This window comes from Emys orbicularis, chromosome 4 (assembly GCF_028017835.1).
Source record: "Emys orbicularis isolate rEmyOrb1 chromosome 4, rEmyOrb1.hap1, whole genome shotgun sequence".
In the NCBI taxonomy this organism is placed as follows: Eukaryota; Metazoa; Chordata; order Testudines; family Emydidae; genus Emys; species Emys orbicularis.
The window spans coordinates 69,538,614-69,563,014 of record NC_088686.1 but is presented as its reverse complement, the minus strand read 5'-3'; the positions used below and the strand labels follow the sequence as shown (position 1 = coordinate 69,563,014).

The following is a 24,401-nucleotide window of genomic DNA, read 5'->3' as shown; positions in this document are numbered from 1 at the left end:
ACTGCTAGTCGAGAGAGTTTACCTCTCTCAGGATCAGGCCCACATTTATGCCTCCCTAATTTGAATTTGACTAAAGGCTGACTTAAACTGGGGTTTGAAACGCCCCCTTGTTTGCTGCAGTCACATAATACATCCAAATGCCTTTGATGGGCAACAAGTCATAGCCCCAGACAGGATGTCATTTGTCCTTCTCATGGACAGGTGGCATGTATCTCTACTCAACGCCTGTCACCAAAACTATGAGAGGATAAAGGTCAGCTCAGTGCTTCTCTTGTTCACATGATGGTCTCTGTCTCACATTTCTGCAGGCTGATTTTATACACTCCTCGGACACCCCCCACCAGCACCTCATACTAATCCTCACCAGAAATCTCAGTGGAATGTAATAAATGTACACAGCTTGAGTTAAGGTAGGAACGAGCAGTCTTAACAGTACCTACATGAGGGCATTTCAGAGTGAGAACTGGGCATAACAGCTTTCACACTAGTGATACGCTGGGAGATCACCAACACAGATCACTAAATCAGGGCTTGGGAAAAATGTATTGCATGGAGTGAGTAGGAATTTGGACAGGCAAGTGGGCTAACTACAGCTAGGGAGCAGATGTGCTGGCGCCTTCCTCTTTCAGAAATTATCAAACCTGGCAAACAGAATACCCAGAGACCTCTTCTTTAAGAGGATTTGTGGGAGCACAGTGTCCAGGGGGAGGAGCCAGAGAGCAGAGTTGGTACTACTGCTTCTTAATTTGGGTCAGAGAAGGAGCCAGGGATCAGCACCAGTCAGATGTCACCTCTCTTTTACTAGAGGAGAAGGGTGAGAAGGCAGGACTGAGCTTGCATGCTAATGGGGGAGGGTAAGAGGAAGAGATTGGAGGGATAATACGGTGACCATACAGCCCACTTTGGCCGGGACAGTCCCTTTTTTAAGCCCTATTCTGGCCGTCCTGACTTTTTTGGAAAAAATGGGCATTTGTCCCATTTGCTCTTGCCAACTTGATCAGTTGGCAAGAACATACGGGACAAATGCCCACCTTTGCTTAAAAAAATGGGGTACAGAGTAATGTTCTGGGGGGCGAGTAGCAATGCCAACCCCATGCGGGGGACAGGCAGGGCTCAGGCAAACAGCGACACCAGCCCCAGCCCTGCATGGGGTGGGGGGCTTGGGAGAGCAGTTCCGCCGGCCCCAGGGGGGGCGGGGTCAGGAGAGTGGCTCGGGCCATCCCTGAGCGGGGAGGGGGGGTTGGGAGAGCAGCTCGGCCAGTCCCGCATGGAGGAGGGGGCCTCAGATTAGCCCAACCCTGTGTCCCATTTTTCCTTTGGGAAATATGGTCACCCTAAGGGATAAACTAGAAGTACATGATAGATAACGAGAGAGCTGTGGTAACAGAAAGAGTAACTAACCCTTGGAACAAATTAACCAAGAGAGATGGTAAATTCTCCATCACTTGGAGTCGCTAACAGATATCTCCATCTTTATTTGAAAAAGAGGCTCTACTTCAGCCACAAATTAAACTCACTGCAGGAATTATGGAGGGAGATTCTACGGCCTGATATGCACAGCTCAGATTAGATCATAATGGTTCCTTCGGGTCTTGAAAAAAATCTATGCAATTAGTTTGAGATTGCCCCAGCCGACAATTCGCCAACATAGGTCTTTGAATTAATATGGAGCATGTGATTAAAATTAAATGTGATTAAAATTAAAACGGGGAGCATAAAACCCCAAACTGCAATGACTGTTTCTGGTGGGGCATCTGCCCCACCCCCATGCTAGAGGGGGCTGCAGCAGGCAGATGGGCCTGCGCAGACGAACAGCCAATTAGAGAAGGGCTTATTGGGAGCCAATCGGGGCCCAGATTGGAGATAGCCAATCAGGGCCAGGCTCAGCCCTATAAAAAGGCTGCTCAGGGAGAAAGCAGGCAATCTGCCCCAGGCCTTTGACAGGGGAAGGTCTGTTTCCAGAGGTGGGAGACTAGCACCTGGGACAGCGCAGTGCTGGGCAGGCCCGGGGGAGCAGAAGGGAACTCCAGCCCGGTGTCTGCCAGGCTGCAGGCCCTGAGGGGAAGGGCCTAGCCCGTGCGAAGGGCCGAAGGCGAAGCGGCCCAGGGATGTGGACAGACTGAGGGAGAGAAGGAGGGCAGGACAGCTGCCACTAGAGGGTCCCTGGGTTGGGACCCAGAGTAGTGGGAGGGCCTGGGTCCCCCCCTTGCCTTATACCCGGCTGACGGAAGTGACCGTCTTGGGCTGCACCAACCCCCTGCCAAGAGGGGTGTGACTTTGGGGGTGCAGTTGCCCACATTGGTCGGGGCACAGAGAGACAGCTGACTGACCCTCCCCTCCCCCCGGAAGGGGGCGAGGATGGACTAAGGGGCACTGCCGGAGGGCAGTGGCTCGAAGAGGATGCTACGAGTTGGGAGCAACACGGGTCCACACGCCAACCGAGGGCGAGACGATGGACGGGACACCACCAGGAGGGGGCGCTCCACTGGACTGAGCTAATTCCCGAGGATGACCAGCAGGGGGCGCTGGGTGGTGAGTCCCAACACCGTTACACTGTTGTAAAACTGGAGGTAATGACCGCTATCCACAACCAGTGATCTAATGGGCAGGAAGAAGCCCATCAAGTTTTAACTGGCTCATCATGGTCTTGAGTTATGGAGGAGGAAGAGCCTAGGACAGGACGAGACTCCCAACTAGACAACTGCTGAATCTCCAGATCATCAAACATTCTCATCTGGGTTGTCTATCAAACTGAAAAAGGCACTGTTTCCTCCAACAGTGAAGTCTAGAAAAGAAGCACAAGTGGCTACATCAAACTTCGCAGTGGTCTTTTCCAAACAGTTAATAGCTGATCACTTCCTTCCAATACCTACCATGGGCCCCGTCTTGTGAACTTCCCCCTGTATTCTGTGTAATTGCTTTAGCTGGCAAGGAGATGATTTTCAAAGCCCAAATAAAGGGGAATTTATTATTTGTATTGTGGCAGCACTTAGTGCTACCCAGCCACATAGTGCTGGATACACACACCACAAGACGACAGGCCCTGCACCACAGAGCTTACATACCACATGTGTAGTGATTCAGCAGGGCAGCCACAGCTGCACACACGGAAGCTGGGAGGCAGTGCAACTCCTACTCAAAAATCTCCGTGGAGGAGATGGGTCACATGTACCTTACAAATGACCCCTGCTCCTTAGTAACTATACTTATTCAGTGCTTCAAAAAAATGTATCTCCAAAAATATTGAAGGGCAGTGTTGTTTAGGCCACAGGCAATAAACATTTCCAAGAACTCAGTCTTAATATGTTTGTCTCCAGAAATGTTTTCATTAATGGAGGAACAGAAGGAGGTAGATCCTTTCAGCCTCTTCGCTACTTATGCCTTTATTGCAAGCTTTGCATAAAAACCACCCATAGCAGTGGCCACATGTAACCACACACATTTCATCCAAAATCTCAGTGCTGTTTGTTTTGCCAAGAGGGTTAGCAAGCTATTTGCTACCAGTTTAACATTACAGCTTCTACTGACACCTACTACCCTTTCTGATTCATAAAACACTGCTTACGAAACTTTGGAATTGTGGCAAAAAGCTACGCTGCTGGGCGGGGGAGACACACTCCTCCCTGTCCCCAACAAAAATGAATCTCCAACCATGCACCACTGTGGATCCCAAAACCATCTCTGATACCAGTGACGAGGACAAGCCCAAATAGATCTATTACCCTAATTCTAGGTTAAAATCCTTGATATTGCACCAAGGAACACAAAGTATAATTTGGCCCTTAGACTTCCAAATAGCATCCAAACTGGCTTCTAATAGCACATGTATAGTTCCAAACTGACCCAAAGGCAAATCATAGAAGATTAGGGTTGGAAGAGACCTCAGGAAGTCATCTAGTCCAATCCCCTGCTCAAAGCAGGACCAACCCCAACTAAATCATCCCAGCCAGGGCTTTGTCAAGCTGGGCCTTAAAAACCTCTAAGGATGGAGATTCCACCACCTCCCTAGGTAACCCATTCCAGTGCTTCACCTCCCTCTTAGTGAAATAGTTTTTCCCAATATCCAACCTAGACCTCTCCCACTGCACCATTGCTTCTTGTTCTTTCATCTGCCACCACTGAGAACAGTCAATATAATTATAACACTGGGGTACACAGTCAATTGGGTGCGAAACATGGACACTATATAGGCGTCACATGCGCTGCCTCCGCAACATCACGAAGATCCGCTGGCAAGACAAAGTGCCCAATCTCGAGGTCCTCAAGAGAGCCCAGATGACAAGCATCGAAATGATGATCATGAAGTCACAGCTACGTTGGACCGGTCATGTCAGCTGCCTGGATGCCAACAGAATCCCCTGCCAGCTTCTGTATGGTGAGCTCTCCCAGGGCATCCGGCATATAGATCGTCCACGGAAACGTTACAAGGACACCATCAAAGCCAATCTGCAGTACAGCAGTATCAAACCTAGGGACCTTGAGGACGCCGCCAGCGACAGAACACAGTGGTGTGCAACAGTCAGAATACCTGCATCACCTTTGAGGAAGACCGCTGCCGGCGTCTACAAGAGGCACGCGAACAACGTCACAGAGCATCAGCAGCGCACAATCCACTGACCGCGAACTTCCCATGCACCATCTGCAGCAAAATGTGCACCTCTAGAATTGGCTTGTACAGTCACCAGAGGGCACACCATAAGACCAACAACTGATGATCTGCACAGATTTGTCATCATCAGATTCGATGGACTACCAAGGACACAGTCAATCTAATTATAAATTAAGGTATTACTAGTAACAGGGCCGGCTCCAGGCACCAGCTGAGCAAGCTGGTGCTTGGGGCAGCAGCTTGTAGGAGGCGGCATTCCGCCCAATCCTAGGGCGGCATGGCCGCTTTTGTGTGTGTGTGTGTGTGTGTGTGTGTGTGTGTGTGTGTTGTTACGCTCTGGCCGCCCTGTAGGGGGCGGCGGCGCAGAGGACGGGAGCGCCCTGCAGCAAGCCCGGCAGGGCAGCCCGCGTCCTTCCCTCCCAGCCAACCGGAGCAGCGCAGAGCCCTCCCAGCAGGCGGCGGGGCAGGAGGGGCCGCGTGGCAGCACCCCGCTGAAGCCCTGGCCGCCCCCCTTCTCTCTCTCTCCCTCCTGCTCCCTCCCCCTCCCCCCTGGCTCTGGCCACGCTGCAGGTTTGTGTTTTTTTGTTTGTTTGTTTTTGGTTTTTTTTTGCTTGGGGCGGCCAAAAAGCCAGAGCCGGCCCTGACTAGTAACTGAAAGCCTGTGCTGTCTCATAGACTCATAGACTCATAGACTTTAAGGTCAGAAGGGACCAATATGGTCATTTAGTCTGACCTCCCGCATGATGCAGGCCACAAAAGCTGACCCACCCACTTTCCCTTGAAGTCTTTAAATTAAGTCGCAGAGAATCCTCCAGCCTGCGACCTCTGCCCTATGCTGCGGAGGAAGGCGAAAAACCTCCAGGGCCTCTGCCAATCTACCCTGGAGGAAAATTCCTTCCCGACCCCAAATATGGCGATCAGTAGAACCCCGAGCATACAGGCAAGATTCTACAGCCGGACCCTCATTTTACCAGCGATGGCACGTTAATGCCTAATTGACTAAAATCACGTTATCCCATCAAACCATTCCCTCCATAAACTTATCTAGCCTAATCTTGAAGCCAGAGAGGTCTTTCGCCCCCACAGTTTCCCTCGGAAGGCTGTTCCAAAATTTCACCCCTCTGACGGTTAGAAACCTTCGTCTAATTTCAAGCCTAAACTTCCCGACGGCCAGTTTATATCCATTTGTTCTCGTGTCCACATTAGTACTGAGCTGAAATAATTCCTCTCCCTCCTTGGTATTTATCCCTTTGATATATTTAAAGAGAGCAATCATATCCCCCCTCAGCCTTCTTTTGGTTAGGCTAAACAAACCGAGCTCCTCAAGTCTCCTTTCATAGGAAAGGTTTTCCATTCCTCGGATCATCCTAGGGGCCCTTCTCTGTACCCGTTCCAGTTTGAGTTCATCCTTTTTAAACATAGGAGACCAGAACTGCACACAGTACTCCAAATGAGGTCTCACCAGCGCCTTGTATAACGGAAGCAGCACCTCCTTGTCCCTACTAGAAATACCTCGCCTAATGCATCCCAAGACCGCATTAGCTTTTTTCACGGCCACGTCACATTGCCGACTCATAGTCATCCTGCGATCAACCAGGACTCCGAGGTCCTTCTCCTCCTCCGTCACTTCCAACCGATGCGTCCCCAGCTTATAACTAAAATTCTTGTTAGTCATCCCTAAATGCATCACCTTACACTTCTCACTATTAAATCTCATCCTATTATTACTACTCCAATTTACAAGGTCATTCAAGTCTCCCTGCAGAATATCCCGATCCTTCTCCGAATTGGCAATACCTCCCAACTTTGTGTCATCCGCAAACTTTATCAGCCCACTCCTACATTCGGTTCCGAGGTCAGTAATGAATAGATTAAATAATGGGTGTAATTCATAGTCATGTTTATAAAAAAAGCCAAACATCTGAGTGATGCTTGGGGTTGTTGCATGTGCTGGTTGTGTGGATTTGTGTGGTGCTGAGAGAGTTGTGTGGATTTGCGCCGGTGGCAAATGAAGAGTGTGTGCTGTGTTTGGGGTTAGTATGTGTGCTGGTTGTATTATCATGTGGGTGGTTGTGTTGATTTGTGTCGGTGGGGTTGTGCTGGGAGACGTGTGTCTGGGAGGAGGTCTGGGAGATTTGTGTTTATTTGTGCAGGTGGCAGTTAGGCCAATCAATCCACTACCGTGCAGTCTCCCTCTCACAACATAGGAAACTGTTGCATAAATATTAGCCGTAGAGGAAGGGTAGTGATTGGCTGAGCTGCCTCTGATATCATAACTGTCTAGGACTCTTGGCATGGCATAGATACCTGCCTTCCTGCACATCGCACAGGGTGTAAGTCATAAATTCAAAATACTGAGAACTTAAGAGTTGGATAGCAACAGACTACAAATCCCAGTGATGATTGCACCTAGTGATCTGCTGAACAAAAAGCTCTCATCCATGCTTCTAGCTGTTTCCTTTGCTCCACACTGACTGACATTCTAGGCTTCAGAGTGACAATCCTGGAATTGTATTATACAGATTCCTTCCCTGCGTTACTAATTAACATTATTATGCAAAGCGAAAATATTTTAAAAAACACAAATTGTTTTGCACCACTGATTCTTAGGGCTTTTGTTTGTTTTTTAAAACCTTTTATAAAACCTAAGTGTTGGGCCTAATCTATTTGACAGTATCCTTTTAACAGACTAGAGCAGTGACACTCAGACCTCAGTGGTTAGGAGCCAAATTAGTGATCAACATTGCCCAAGAGCCAGAATAGTGTGAATTCATTGTTTCATTTACTATATTATATTATTCTCACAGCAAAATGAACTGACCAAGTATTATTCTTTTATCCACTACAATTGGTTAACAACATAATAAAAGCATCCTGATTGGTTAATCATTAAATCACACAGCATTTTAATATCACGGGCTGCAAAGAGCTGCAAGGGAGACATTAAAGAGCCACTTGCGGTTCACAAGCCTCAGTCTGAGTATCACTAGATTAGAGATGACCGTTCTCATTTCAGCTGTTTAAAATGTAAAATGGCAAGACACAATCAGAAGTGTGTGTGTTCGAAGTTGGCATTTGGAAGTAACAAATGTATCATTTTATTTTTTTAAATGTTATAACACCACGAGTCTGAAGCTTGTGTGAGTATTCACTTTTCTCATTAGATAGTAAAGTGCAGAGTTTTACACACACACACACACACACGACTGGATAACAACAACAGCTTTATTGAGGTTTCACACCTCAAGAGAAGTCAGCTTGCTCCCCGCTCCCACCCAATATATAGGCAAGGAAACTTTGACCATACCAGCTTTGAGAGAATCACAGAAGCAATAAGCAAGACCCTGCGGCAGGATCCATCTCCCTCTCACACTTTATTTTATGCATCAGCTCAGCTATTTTTAATCCCTTATTCCCTGGGGACATCCCCTTTTTTTTTTTTTTTTTTTTTTTTTTTTTAAAGCAGAGATGGTTTATTTTATCTTTTTAAATTGAAGTGAAATTCCCTCAAAAAGAGTGGGACAAGGGAAAACATTTGGGGAATCATGTCCAGCCGTTGGCTCTAAGAATTTTGTAGAAAACAGTGTTATTCAATACAGAGGTGATGTGGAATTTGGAGCCCCTCACATTAATGTAGACACTTTTACATGCAGTTAAACTCCATTAGAGCTGCTTACATCCACTCTGCCAACATACAATGGAATCTAAATCAGGAACTTACCCACCAAGAGCCAGAAGAGGACGTAAATTGAAGCTCTCACCCTCCTCCTTTGCATGTAAGTTACATCAATCTACATAGTCAGAGGGCCTGGAAATCTCTTTAGCTCCACTTCCACAAACACTTACACACATAACTTGTCTACCTTGTGTAGTCCCAATGGAACTACTCATGATAGTCAAGTTAAGCACATGCTTATAGATATGTCTACACTGCAATAAAAGACCCTTGTCTGGCCTGTGTTAGCTGACTCAGGCTCACGGGACTCAGGCTATGGGGCTATAATATTGCAGTGTAGACTTTGGGGCTGGAGCCCTCTCCCCTCACAGGGTCCCAGAACCTGGGCTCGAGCCTGCAATTTAACAGCCCCACAGACCAAGCCCTGTGAGCCTGAGTCAGCTGACATGGGCCAGCCACGGGTATTTTATTGCAGTGTACATATACCCTAAGTGTTTGCAGAAATGAGGCACATGTGTGTTTTTGCTCTTCCCACCTATGAGCAAAAGACCCCTTTAACAATGGTACTGCAAAGAGAATGAAGGGGTGATGGGAGAAGGCGGGGAATCAGGTAATGAATCCATAGTGTGTGAAGAAAGATCGTTTATTGACCCAGTGTTTTCATACAACTTTGTGGTGATAAACACATCACCCCACCTCCACTGCACTTTAACATTTAGGATGAGTGAAGTGTTTCAGATAAAATAATCATACACCTCCCTAAACTAGAGATGAGCCCATACCAAAACCTGGGATCTGAGAAACGCTGATCTTTACAAAAGGTCAAACGTGGATCTGAATTCTCCACATTGGCCGCTTTCTACCCCAAACATCTGCCCAAAATTATTTTTTCCCTTCAGGAAAGACACAACCATTCATGTCTCTGCACTTGCTATTTCCAACTGAATCTGAGTCAAACTCTTACAGAATGGCAGCAAAAAGCTGTGCTCACTGCACTTCCTGGCCAGTGGGAAACAGGAATCTCACCACAAAGTCTTCCCTCACAAAAGTTCCAAGAGGCTTGGAGGGCTAAATGCAGGCACGGTGTAAGCAAGTGCAGCTCCTTTGATTTCAGTGGCTTACACCAGGTCAGGATTTGTCTAATGTCTAAATAAACATCTGGAATTACAGGTGCTTGTTCAAACTCAAACTTCAGATGTTTTGAGGTTCACCCATGACTAGCCAGTATCAGTTCTGAAGGGTAAAGTGGCTCAGTTACAATATATTTGTCCCCCAACAGAATTCCATTTTAAAGCACAGATGGGAACCTAGTGTCGTTTGAGTGTGTTCTACCTACATTCCAAAAATGGAACTGTGATTTGACTGTGTCAGAGAGAAGAGTTGTAACTGGCAGCACTTGTTATGTGCTAGTGCATTTGACTCCATCTTGGAGAACAGACTCAAACATGGTTCTGCTGAACATGGTTTAGCTTAAAGCAGTTTAGTGGTAGCATGGACCTTAAAATGCTCATGGACCTTAAAATGCTCCCCTACTTTGTAAATTAAAAAAGCTTCAGTAATAGAGGAGGGGCTGGTTGGAATATTCCAGTGTTTAAATTAGTTCTGTCAATAATCCAGCCTGTTAGGCTCCAACTGCCCCAGTAACATCTACCATATTGGAGAACCCATTTAAAACATGGTTGTGCCCCACACAATTAGAATTAAACCATGTTGTAGGTGGGTCCCCTAGCACAACAGATTTTAACTGAGTAGATGAGACCTTGGTCTACTTTGTCCAGAAAGTGCAGCCTGAGGACCAGTTGTAGTAGCAGAGTTTGGCACGGTGACCCATGGCCACCTTCTCCCTGGAGCAGCAAGTTGAGGACAAAGCCGATCACCTTCAATCTTTTATTCAGGCTTGGCACAGTTCAATGTGTCTATTTTCATAATTTTAACATCTCATGTTGAGGCTTATTTTTAAGTATTTTTTCTATTGTTATCAATGTAAATTTTCCACAGTTGCAGGAAATTAGGGGTTGGGGGGAGAATGGGATGACAATCAGACTATTTAATGACAGTAGATGTTGAGATTAAAAAAAAAGGCTAACCATTGAAACACAAATCGTCAACATCACATGTCAAGAAATTGACATTTACCACCACAAATCAAATCCTTCCAAGCCTACTTTTACTGTTGGTGATCTCAGCCAACCAGCAACTTCTGTTCATCTATCAAGGGAGAACATGCACGTGCAATCAAATACCAGGGTTGTGGACAGCAACTGAATTAAAAAAAAACATGACAGGTGGGCACAGACCATGGGAAGATGTCAGAATTCAGGCATCCCTGTTCTGCAGCTCAGTGTACCAGCGTCTACATGTGTGTTGTATAAGATGACTTGGTACAGTAATTTCCTTTCTGTGCTGCCAGTTGCAAGTCAGCACAATTCTTCCTTTGATTTCTCAAGTGATTGGGTTTTAACAAGAGGCACCTAAGCACTCAGCATTAGGGAATGTTAGCATCATGTCCATACACCACCTCCCTCTACTAAGCGATTTTTCCTCATCCTCCACTAATGTTAATGGAAGGTAGTTAAAGCAGTTAGACATTATTATGTCTCTGGTCTTTATTACTCACTACTCTCGCATCAGTTATGTTTGTTCATAATGAAAGAGCTGAATTAACAGGGCTGGTTCACACTATTAGAGGCCATGGAATCCTTTCCCTCCCCAGGCTGGAGGAGTGCTTGTGTCTTGTTTTGTATGAAAACACTAGGTCATGGAGCCGCAGGGAAGCACTGAGTTGCAGCTTTTTGGAGCATTACTGTAGAATACTGCAGTATTTTTAAGGGGAAAACCACTAGTAAATAAACTCAAAGGGAAGACCAGCTTACTCAGAGATGATCACACAGAAGGCTACTCAAAAGCCGAAAATTTAGCCCACCCCCTAATGCCTATGCTAAGATCCATGTAAAGAAAGGCCTGTGGGTAGAGTATTGCCTAGCTCAAGCAGCTCTAGGCAGAGGCTGCAGGGGCACACAGACTGGAATTATTGCTTATTACACAAGCCAGCAAGAGGGTGTGCTTTGCTGCCGATTTTGTGGATTCAGCTACCACATGAATCACCTGGATGTACAAGAGGCACAGGCAGACCATGTACATATGTAGTTCGAGGGAGGGGAAGAGCCCTTGTTAGCTAAGTGGCTTATATTTACCTGGAGGTGGCTGATTTGATTGAAAACCAAACCTACAAAAGGCCTTTTAATATCCCAAATTAGCATATTCAAGAGTCCATTAAAAACCTATGTAGAGGATTTTTTTCCTCTCCCCTCTGTCTTTACTCATAACTAACACTTCTATTGCATGGGGAAATTCAACCCTGAATTTGCTGTCTGTTGAGGGAAATAAAAAAAGATAGGGAGAGGGAATTAAGGGAAGAAATATCTATACAACAGAGGTTCAGTTTAGCGACCAAGGGCCTGATCCTGCAGCTATTGCTCACATCCCCTAGGCCCAGATTTTCAAAAGAGTTCAGAGCTCCCAACAGTTCTCATTGTTCTCAATGTTCCCTTAGCTCTTCTAGGTGGAATTTTCAAAAGTGCTCGTAGCTGCTCTCTCTCTGCTCCCACTGAAGTCAACAGGAGCAGCGTTTGGCCAGTGCTGAGCCTTTTTGAAAATCCCACCTTATTCAGCGACTATTGAAAATCTGGCCATTTATGTTGGCAGTGAGTAAATGGGACTATTAATTTAACTAAGGTCTGAAAGATTGGGCCTCAACATGCCTTTTGTCTTCTACTCACGATCATACCGGCTATCTTCAAAATTAAAGGATTGTGAAAATGTCTAAGTACAGTCTCCAAGTCCCACTCACTGGTTTGAGTCGATGATTCTGAGGACTATAGGTCTTCTCATTGATGAGATTTCCAAGCCCCATTTTGTAATTCCTGGGAGGAAAGGGACAAGAGGTATTACCCTCTTAGATCCTGCTGTAGGGTTCTTGCATGGAAGAGGTAAGTATGGAAATTGAAGGAGAGCTGGAGAAAGTAGCCCATTATCTGTTGTCTGCATTCACCTGTGATGGAGGCAAACTTGGAGTTAACCACAGTAACTAGGACAGGTAAAAGAAATTAAGGGGTACTTACACCGTTTCATCGTTCTTGAACTCCAGCTCCCCATAAGCATCTTCAAAATCCTCTCCACCTCCTTTTGCTGTCCCTTCTACTGTCCTAAATGGGATTATGACTGTACCTCGAGCACCTGATGTCCTAAGGACTTTGACTTCCATCACGCCAATGCTCTCACTGACATGCATCACATCACACTCAAATGTGAAGATGCCCGCGTGGTCATCATCCAAGATAGTCACTGTGGCCACGCAAGGAGAAGTCAGTATGGCCTTTGGGTATGGCAAATTGTTGAGCTCGGCAGGTTCCTCAGTCTCAACCACGCGGAGGTTACTAAGCCGCACGAAGAAATGCTCATCTTCCTCAAAGATGTCATCATCAATGATCCCCACAGAGAACTCCTTCTGGGTCTCCCCTGACTTCAAGACCACAGTTCCCTCTGTGAACTCATAGTCAGCACCAGCATTGGCAGAGCCATCCTCCGTTTTGTAGTCCACATAGAGGGTCTTGGACATGTCACCCCCTTTCCGCACCACCGTCAGGAGGACAGCGCCACAGTTCTCAAGACATTGGTAGGAGCAAGGATCGAAATAAACTTTGGAGATGAATTCCTCAGGTTCATCTGCCTGCACCTCATGCAAGCTGGTGCTTTTCTTGGCTTGCTCGGCCGCATGCTTTTTCAGAATGTTGCCAGCTCCAGTCATCATTCTGGTAGCTTGGATGCGGTAAAAGGCTCTGCTCTTTTGCTGGTGAGATAAGGCATAGTAGTTGGCCATCTCTACCAGCTGATCCAAGTCCTTTTCTGGGTGCTTTTGCTTCAGATCCTTGAGGATCCGAATCATCTCTTTGCGAGATTCATCCACCTCTTTCCCGTCCATAGTTACTAAATTTCCATCCAGAAAGTGGGAGTTCATCATCTTGCCATCCATTTCTATTCCCTTAGGGTGTTCACCTTCTGTCTCAATGATAATGCCTCTGTTCTTGTCAGTACGATACTTTTTGTGCATGTACTTATAGAAGAGCAGCCTTCTATCTGCCACCCAAGCCAGGAGGACACAAAGAGGGAAGAAGAACAGAGTGAGCAAGCCTTCCCAGACCTGCACCACACCTGGAGAGAAGACGGCAAGGATCATGTACAACCAGATATAAGCAAAGATGCTCCATGCAGATGTGACAAAGAACACCCTCAGGTGTTTTATCTTTCTGGTTTCCCCATCCGGGATCACATAAACGCAGATGGCTATGATGATAAACATGTTGAAAGCCGCACTGCCAACAATGGTAGAGGGCCCCAGGTCTCCGGCTATGAATCCATGGCCACATACCTCTATCAATGACAGAAGAATCTCAGGAGCAGAAGAACCTAGAGCCATCAGGGTCAGGTTGGAAACAGTTTCATTCCAAACCCGAATGGTAGTCGTGGTGGTCTCCCCATTTGGTTTCCTGATTGTAATCTCTTTTTCTTGTGATGTAATGACCTCTATCGATGCCATGAAACGATCTGCAATGATGGAGACTCCGAGGAACATGTAGATAAGTGCCACAAAATAAACAATAACTCTGGCAATTTTGTCCCCAAGGGATGGGTTTTCTGGATACCATATTGGCAAGATAACACCCTCCTTGCAATCGGAAGATCCTGAGCACGAGCTGTTTTGTCCTGTACTTAGAGACTCTCCCGTTATGCCAGCGTCCACCTGCAAACCATGCAAAAACAGCACAAAGGTAACCAGCCCAAAGTGGAGGAAGGCTGAGGTGAGAGGCTGCAACCTTAACCACGCCATACACAAAATTTGACTTCCACTGTGTAGATGCAACAATCTTCTGAAAACGCCAAGTATCTGAAAGGAACAAAACAGAAATGGGGGGGAAGCATGAGACAGAGGCAAAAAGATGTGATGTTCTCATATACACACTTTAATACCTCACTGCTGAGGAGCTGAAGTAGAAATACATGAGTTGTCTCTCCACCACTTAGACAAAAAGGTATTCACCAGTGGTAGAGACTCTTTAAATGTAAATCACAAAGAGCAATGCTATCTTTGAAGGTCAGATGCTGAACAGACAGAAGAACTGATAAACAAGTAACCAAGAGGGAAATTATTTATATTAACCCAATTCTTGACCAACAGTTTGTTTAATTTAGGAACCAAGTACCCAGTTACAAGTCTCCCAATAGCTCAATGGAGGTCCATGTCAGATGAATTTATAATAAAATAAACTGGAGTTGGATCAGGGTGGTGTAAGGAACAAAGAAGTTACCTACTTCACCTCTCCTTTCCCCCCTCCTCCTGTTACTTAAACGGGATGAAGTGGCTCAGGGGATTGGTGGGGACACAATTCGCACTACTTAATGCTGTTGAGTACCCTATATATGAAATCAGTAAGCGGGACTGAGGCCAGCAAACTAGGTGAGGTGTTCACATGACCAAACTACTACCACAATTGGCACCCTTGTTGGGAATTTCAGCAGAAAGCCCCTGAGTGGGCCACTGAGATTGACATTCTCTCTTCCCCGAGAAGTGGTGCCTCCAAGTCAGGGGGTAGACACGTTGGCAGGGAACTGTGGCACACAACTTTCACTACTACTACTACTGCCATGATGTACCCAGGCTGTGCATAGATGATTCCACTCTCCAGGGCCATCAGCGTGCCACTCTACAGTACCACTAAATTCACACCAAAAATTTAGAAAAACCAAACAAAAAACAAGAACTTGGTAATGCTCTGCTAAAAGGCTTGATAATACCAGAGCCGGAAAGAGCTACACTAATGAACCCATATACAGTAGCAAAATTCAAGTACCCAGTGACATTCCAATCAATCAATTGATCGATGGGGGGGGGTGTCTATTTTCAAGTTCTGTATAAAGTAAAAATTGCCTCCCCCCTAAACTAACCAGGAAAGATAACCAGGTGGAAGAATTAGGTACATCACATCCCAGGCCCACTTACTGTATTTTGCTACTCATTGCATTATATGCTAGTAGACCTTCCATTTGTTAGCAATTGGGTTTAAACAGTACACACTGCCATAAAACAGGCTGTTCTCTTTCAGTCACAGTATGCTTTCGGAGGAATTTGGGTAACATGGTTAGTTAACCTACTATGGGCCCTGTGAATCTGAACACAGAGTTTCACATGGAATCTCAATCTTAACAGTAGGATTTTCAAAAGCACCCAAGAGTCTTAGGAACACATGTCCATTTGATTTTCAATCTCCACTGATTTTCAATGGGACTTGTATTCCCAAGTCACTCCGGGGCAGATTTTTGAAGGCATTTAGGTGCCTTTAAAAACCTGCCCTTTAGATGCTTTTGAAAACCCAACCACAAGTTCCTCAAGCGGCTAGAGAACAGTGTGTCTATTCCAGGCAGCACTTTAATGTTACTGGAGTGAACAAACGCATTGCAAATGGCTATTTTATCATCATCATCTTGTTGTGTCACTCACTTCTTTCCAAAAGCAGGCACAATCTCCCTGAATCTACAAAAATGTTTTTAACATTCAGATAAGAATCTAGAGAGACAAGCAAAATAGGAAGGAAAGAATGAACAAAGACTGCAAATGAACAAAACCATCCTTGACAAAGCACAGCGGAGAGGAGAGAATTGATTATGCAGTATCAGAACCACAAATCCATATCACACCCCCTTGGTATGGAAAAAGATGGAAAGAAATAAACACCTCCTTGATGCTACCCAGATTAATTCAAAAGTGACAGATTCTCCTCAACTTGCTCTCTCTAAAGCCTTATCTTTCTGTTTCTCTTTTTAACTTGTGGCTGGTATATGGTGCCTGATTGACAGACTCAGAGATGAAAGTATCCATGGAACAGGCAGTAACCATGCCCGCTCCCCATGCTGCTTTGTCAAGATGTCTCAATGTGACCCTGTCTAATGAGATAGGAAATGTCAGTATCTGCTAGGAATGGTCTAGGTTTACTTGGTCCTACCTCAGCGCAGGAAGCTGGACTAGATGCCCTTTCAAGGTCCAGTCCAGCCATACACCCCTATGATTCTATTTATCTACTTATGTAGCCCTAATGGCTTCTATTGCAGTTCATTCCTCATCCCATTTTCAGAAGTCACAAGGTGGGTGAAGTAATACCTTTTACTAGTCCAACTTCTGATGGTGAGAGACCAGCTCTCTCTCACCAACAGAAGTTGATCCAATAAAATATATCACCTCACCCACCTTGTCTCTCTAATATGCTGGGACCAACACAGCTACAACTACACTGCATTTTCAAAAGTCACTTAAGTGCCTAAGTAAGTCAGAGTATCATACATACACTGTATTAGCAATGACACTTCCTTCCCTCAAATCAATCACTGCTATCCACAGCCTCCCTCTCTATGGTCTGACCTTCTTCTATAATTAACACTAGGAGATTTAGGTTAGATATTAGGAAAAGCTTTCTAACTATAAGAATAGTCAAGCATATGAAATCCACATCCTTTGAGGTTTTAAGAACAAGTTAGACAAATACCTGCCAGGGATGGTCTAGGTTTACTTGGTCCTACCTCAGCACAGGGGGCTGGATTAGATGCCCTTTAAAGGTCCATTCCAGTCATACACCCCTATGATTCTATTTATCTACCTTATGTAGCTCTAATGGCTTCTACTGCAGTTCATTCCTCACACCATTCTGAGGCTTTGCCAGCCAATATTTTAAAAAAATATTTAATAATGGATCATTATACTGATTATTCCTCAAACTAACTGAATGAGCTTTCTAAAGCAACCTCTTTTGTTGGTAGCTTCTACTTACACTTTTGGATTTCCAAACCTAGCCTCTGGTTCCAGAATAAAAACACAAGCTTGGCAACATATTTCTTCCCCTTTTTCACTAACTGTTGCAATGAGCCCTGTTCACATTAAGCAGAAGTCAAAATCATTTTCAAAAACAGTGTAACAAGTGACCCAATGCTGCCATCCTGAAACAGACAAAATTCCCCAGTGAAATCCAAAGGAATTTTGTCTGCATGGGGACTGCCAGATGAGACCTTAATATGCTTTCAATAACATAACAGTTTTAAGTTAAACAGTCTTCAGACCACAATACAGCATCCTCCGTAGCCCTCCGGGAACCAGAGCAAAAGTGCTTTGCAACACGATACATTTACTAGATTTTTAAAAACTTATATTAATAAAACATTTATGAATGTTTAAGATTTACGTTAGTCAGGAAATACAAAAGTTAAGGTTCTCTCTGCAACCATAAGTCACCTGCGTTGCTTATGCAAGATCCAATTTTGCCCTCAGATACATCTAGGCAACTCAAATTGAAATCACTGGAGTTGCCTGTGCTTCTCTGAGAGCAGAATTTGGCCAGTTGTATATTAAAGCAAATACAAATAACATTACACTGTCACAAATAGAACAGAATACTCTTTACAAAGAAAACCTTCACTTGTAAACTGCAACCCTTATATATTACTCTCACAGTTCCTGGCCAAACTGCCCTGGCTGAGACCCTCCTCCAGTCCCCCAAGTGCACCGCTTTCACGTGGCAGGCCCAGGCCTCCACTTCTTTATGGGGTGGAACTGCCTGATCCAACCACTCCCCGCTTGGGTCTGTGAGTTACACCCCCTTGGGTACCAACTGTGACTAATTCACAGGGTCCAACTGGGCTAGACTTTGCCAGGGTTTCTCTAGGAGCCTGTGTCAGCACACATTTGCAATGAGTCAGAAATAGCTTCTTCAAAACCAAGCAGGATTTACGGCGCCCGTAAGGCATGTTGTGCTTAGAGAAGTGGATTTAAACTAAAGAGACCTACAGGCACATTCCCTTACCTACACTTAGACTCTCTATCGGTAGTTCAGGTGAGTCTGGCTTATTCCCCATCTCTGAGTTGGGAGAAGACTACACTGCTTGCAGCATTCTCCCTCTGTCTCTGGGGATACCTCTCCACAGCAGCTGGGAGCGGGCTGCCCAGCCCGAGGAGACAGACGTGCACTAACTTTGCTCAAGCTGATGAACTAAAAATAGCTATGTGGCCATGGCAGCATGGGTGGGAGCTGTTGTATTCAGATAGATGGAATAGATGCACCCAAAGAGTCAAAGGTGTTGTTAATAAGACCCTGAAACTGTCCAACATTAAAATAGTTTTAAGCAAGGTTTGGGATTTGGTATACGGGGACCTCAGCCTGCTTAGTACCATGGCAAACAGTTTTAATCATCTTCTTAACTTTTATTAAAGGTTAAAAAAGGAAAAACAGTTAAGGCATTTGAAATGTGAAGTATTCAATAAGGCTTTTACTTCAACAAAATTCCTTGTTCCATTTCCCGTTAGCTGTAGAGAGGTTTTTTAAAAGCATCTCCCTTGTTTGACAGTCTCTTAAATGGTATTAAAGATGGTAATAACCATCCTTTTGGGGAACGGAGAAGTTAGTGGAGATGGGCTGGAGTGATCGTTGTTGCAGTCCAATCCAATCTCCTAGAGGACAAGACAAAAAGATAAACACACACAAAAGGGAAAGAATAAAAACAGCAAAGATAGAAAGTGCAGCTTCTGTCTCTGGTGTTGACTGTCATTTGCAACCTCGCTGCTGGAAAAACACAGGCAGAGCACACAGTCTAAATCAACCACTCCCAGACCTAACAAACTTGTACCAGCATCAGGCTGTTTAGGGCAGTTCATTTAACTGCCTTTCGGGTCACATGCTTATAGCAGTTTTGCAAAATATGCAGTCTTGGTCGAGTAAGCCAGACACTTATTAGACAGAAGGAAAAAGGAGAGAACTAGGCAAGAGAAGAAATAGGAAATAAGGGAGGAAAGGGGGAAGAGACAGTCTCACAGCCCAGGTGGTATTCGGGATTTAGCTGAAGCCAGTGTCATTTGGGTCCCAATCTCTCTGGCCCGATCTGGCAGGATGTCTCTCAGGATTAAGACAAAAAAGACACAGTGGGGTCACACTGGATTCTAGGATCCCAGGAGATCGTGGGGGTGGCAGCATGATGGTGAAACTCACTCCTTCCCTCTCTCGTCTTTTAGTCAGCCAACATTATGGTAGCTAGTTTTTCCCCCTAAAGTTTCTTTTTAAGGACCCCAAAAGGGAGTGATGGGTGAAATAACCCATCCCCTCATTGTTTTGTCCACCAATTAGGGCTAATTTCCAACACACCAATTTTGGTTCATTAATTTCCAGTCCCACACTTTTCCTGTTTACCAGGCATGATTTTCACACAGTCCCTGAGTTACGTCAGTGGGCCTTTATTTGGACTAATTCAATCGGTCTTCCTTTTTGCACGTTTCCCCTATCAACATTTGTTGTCACAATAACCTATAACATTTCATGAACTTTCATTCACTTTTTACATTGAGTTCACAATAAGGGTAAATGTATAGGCCCAATTATCACAACACAGCTCAGAATAGCCGCCTGCGTATGGATCCAAAGGGTCCGGCAAGTTTGTACTTGCTATCCTGAGCCACCAGCCATACTGCTATTTTTAGTGCGTGCAGAGCCAGGTTCTCTCTTGATCCTAAGTTTGGGAAAAGTAAAACACCCTAGCTTGGATGTATCTAACTAGGTAACTTTCCCCCCTGCCTCCCCGAGTTGATGACCCTGCCATTGCCATATTCACTCTCTTGAAGCTGGGTACTTGAACGGCTGTCTTATCCTTGTCAATGTTTTACCTTTCCTGCTGGGTCCCCTAAGAGCCCCTTTACAGCCTCCTTTGATTTAACTCTGTGCATTCAGCCACGCATAACTGAACAGGGAAACCAAGCCACGCACAACATTAACAAGAAATAATACAGACATTTTCCCAGTTCATCACTGTTACAGTAACATAAGTTGTATTTATTTTCCTTGGCTTTTTGCTGTTTAAATAAAAGAAAAGAGTAAACACTACTCTGTGATTTCACTATGTAGTACCATCCTGACATAGTAAAAAAAAATTGACACAGCTACCATTTTGAATTCCATGGTGAAACAGAAGTGCAAAACCACATCCGCTCTACAGTGTCTCATAATGATTATCTGTATTTACTCAATTCCATTATCTCAGATAATATTGTAACTCTAAACTTTGTACCATACATATGGAAATCCAAAAAATTACAGTTCCATTATTTAAGAGTGTTTATTTAAGACCAGATTTTGATCCTCTCAATCACACCGAGTACTTACTCCTTGAGTAACCCTATTGATTTCAATAGGACTAATTGGAGAATACGATACTACTTGCTATGAGTAAGGGTATCAGAATCTGGCCCTCGTTTTGCCAAGTGCCCTGGAGCATAAGCCTAAATCAGAGCTAGCCACTTGGGAAATTTCAGTGAGTCAGTTTCTGCCATTTCTAAATTATGCAGGAATGCACAAACACTCATTGGGCCCAATCCTCAGCAGGTATAAATCAGTATAACTCCATTGAAATCACTGTTCAAGCGATATAAAGAGTAACAAACTGCATAAATGGTGAGTCAGAATGATTTAAAATTCAGTTTTAAATCATCAAGAGGGTGACAAGTAACAGAGGTGAGCATTTGTAAAGAATATGATCTCTGGAGAACTGGATGGCTTGGGGGATTGATAATGGACTATTAAAATCTTTCATCATTGCTAGTTTACATTCAGCCTTGTTTGAAAGTAACCAAAAGTTGGTGCCATCTGACAGCTGCCCAGGTGACATGGAATGTTTGTCTCAGACCAGTTCCTACTGCACAAAACCACAACAACTGGCCCATTGTGTGGTACTCTTAACAGAAAGCTCAAGGATTGAATGGTTCGTGAAATCTGAACTCCTGCTTTCTCCTAGAGAGATGGTTTCTGCTATTATGGTCGGGGGGGGGGGGGGGGAGGAATTCCCCATTCTGGAGTAGTTGACAACTCTTACCAACAAATGTTTTCAAGACCAGTTCTTGGAAAATATTTTTGGACAAAGTCCAAACTGTAGCAGGGATAGTGCCTCAAAGATCTTGTCACTTTAAACCTGGGACTGGAAATTAACTAGGGGGACTAGACAGTAGGTATTTCTGTTATTACAGTAGTGAAATTTGAGAAGACTCAGGGCTTGTCTACCTTAGGTTTTTTCCCCACTGGCGTAGCAAAACTCATGCAGTTGTGCCTGGAAAAAAAATACTCCTGGCACAGATGCCCTACCTGAGCATAAAAAATTACTACTTGCATGAGAGCTTTCCCCCCTCCCCCCCCCCGCACAATCTAACTTGCTTCACACTTGTTTCCCTGTGAAAGATTGACAGCCACTAGATCCATGCAGGCATCTGCAAACAAAAAAAGCAAATCAGCTTTTTTTGCCTGAAGATAGCAGGTAAGTGCTGGCTGCTCTCCACATGCTAACACAGCCACAGCCAGGTTGCTCTACTCAAACGAAAGATAAAGTCATTCTCTCTCATTCATGCTGTGGGACAGCTCTGCTAACAAAAGCAAGTGTAAATTTGAAGGGACTCTACCAGGCCCTTTGCTGAATGGAGCTGAGGGTGGGGAAAGAAGGAATCTCCTGAAGCTAGCACACCCAGATAACATGTACTCCAGCAGGGAACTGTGGTGCCCTTCACCTCCTGCTTAGATAATGCACTTGCTACGCCGAACTATTGCTTTTCACAATGAGGCTGCATGTTCACTTTACCTCCTGAGTAGGCTGCTAAATAGAACAAGAGAGCTACAAATAACAAGTCAAAGCCTAGAGCCCCTACTCACTTGTTACTCAGGCAAAACTCCCATTGAACTTCACAATGGGGGTTTTGTCTGGGCTTAGAACCTCGTGATTTGAAAGTCAAATCACAGCAGGATGAATGTAACACCCCCTCCCCCACAAAAAACAAAGCAACTGAGAACATTCAGATCCATGTGAATCCACACTCACATGCCAGATTTGCAAGGAGGCCCTTTCTATTGTACATACGTGTTGGGATATTTCCATTATGTTCAGAACGTCGCATTGGTGACAGATGCCAGACTGACACACCTGCAGACTGAAGTCCCATGTTTAGCAACAGAACAGCTACAGAACAGGCTGCTGCAGTGCAAGTTTCCTCCACATTATCCCACCTCTCGCCCCTTCAGGGCAGGAGTAAGTTTGGTCTCAGTAACAGAGCTGGTCAAATTTGTTATCGAATCTTTTTGTCCTCATGAAAAATGGATTTTTGACTAACCAGAAATTTTCCTGAGAAAATCTGGTTTTACTGAAGTTTTTCAGATTTTCATCAAAAAACTGAAACCCAAATAATTCAATTTTCAACACCCCAAATCTTCAATTTTTTCCACAAACCCCTAAAAATTCTACAAAAAAGCGTAGAAAGAAACAAAATATCCAAAGTTTTTCATTCGAAATAAAATACATTTTCAACCAGCTCTACTCAAAGGCTATTTGATCCTAGGCCTCACCACTAGGGCAATCAACAAGAGTGCCAGCTAAGGCTTGTCCAGTTAGAAAAGTTGGACCAGAGTAAGTACATATTGTTGCACCAGTGCCAATTTTTTAAACATAGACCAGGTCTTAATGACAAAGGTGGTGGTGGACACGGGTCTACTGGGAACTGGACTGAGATCCACCAGCACATTTCAAATAGGCCACCAACCAGCCATGAAATGTCATGGATTTTGTTCCCTACCTTCCTGGGCTGTATTTGAATCAGCGACCTACAGCAAGAAAACCTTCAAATTTCATTATCAGTCCCCCACCATATCCCCCCTTAGTTTGGCTCCTGGGGAAAGTCACAGCGGGAAACAGTAGGTGGCCGTTGCTTGTCGTTGCTTTGTGCTCCACAGTAAATGTGCCAAAAACCAGGGCTTTATATAGCAACACATTTAGTCGTCTACAAAAATAATCCCCCCGAATGTGTGTTAATACCAGCTCCCTTTCCTTCAAAGTAAGATCATGCACAAAAGTTATTATGACATGAGGGGTTGTTTTGTTTTTATGACTGTGGCAAGTTCTTTAATATTCATGGGCCTGATTCTTGTTTCCACTATGACTCCTTACCATTGCTCCAGTACTATAAAGGGATCTTAGTGAAAATGAGAACTGGGGCCTAATACTTGTAAAGAAAAATGCTGCGAAGTGTTAGGAGTATATTCTATGCTCAGACACTTTACACACCCAGAGAGGGTGAACTGGCACGGAGTCCAAGCCCACGTGCAGCCTGAAGCATTCCCAGAATACCCCTGGGCACTCAGACCCACGGCCATTTCTTCTGTGTTGTGATGTCCGTGTACTCTGCATTCCATGTACTTGACGTTCCATCCCCCACACCCCATGATAGGGGATTGTAGTTCATTGCTTTCCAAGCTGAAAAGGGAGCAGCAGCAGCCCAGTACTTCTTGACCTCTTCCAGGCTGTGGTGCAGAGAGCAGCCTTCCTGGGCTTCCTCCCCCATGGGCACAAAGCACAGCAGTGGAACAAAGAGAAGCGGTTGCTGGAGGAGGCCACCATCAGGCTTCATGATGGCCCAAGCCAAGAGGGAATGTTAGACTCTTCGCTGATTTTAGGTCCACTTAGACCTTGGTGGGGGAAGAGTTCCGGATGATCCTGCTGGCTAACAGAGCAGGTCCAGTTTCCAAGAGAGCAGCAGGAAGATGTGGGGGTGGGGAGAAAGCGTCCATACCCTATGAAACCAGGGAACAAGCAGAGCAGCTTACAAAGTGGGGCATGGGTAAGATGCTCACTGGAGAGAAGAACACTGTCAAGTTGGAGCGAGCCCATCCCGCAACAACACAGGAGACCACCTGAAGAAATGCAGGCACACACACCCCCGCCCCTTAAAGGGAAGATCCATTAATAGGAGTTGCACATCTGAGGGAGGAATGGTTTATACGACCTGTATAAATATTTAAAGAACAAGGATGCAGGAATTAGAGGGACATCTGTGGTTGCCATGTCCTTTAGAACAGTAATATTTACATTGCAACCCATACTATGCCAAGAAAATGTGTGCACTCTCTTTAGAGACTTCTGCATGTCTGTATTTTAACTCTTGCTGATACATTAGAATGTTTTAGATAGTGCTCAGTAGAAGAGATAGCAGAAATGTTACTTTCC

General features: G+C 44.9%; 1 protein-coding gene across 9 annotated transcripts in view; it reads right to left on the bottom strand.

Annotated features, from left to right (window-relative positions):
• Window positions 1-24,124, bottom strand: part of SLC8A3 (solute carrier family 8 member A3) — a 155,027-nt gene extending 130,903 nt beyond the window's left edge. For 8 of the 9 annotated variants that reach the window (XM_065403130.1, XM_065403134.1, XM_065403131.1 and 5 more), the window contains exon 1: window positions 12,407-14,172. In XM_065403130.1, the coding sequence (XP_065259202.1) occupies window positions 12,407-14,172 (1,766 nt within the window). Of the gene's footprint in view, window positions 1-12,406; window positions 14,230-24,088 lie in introns of those variants that run through there. The other variant, XM_065403137.1, reaches the window with a different exon arrangement.
• Between the last annotated feature and the right edge of the window lie 277 nt (window positions 24,125-24,401).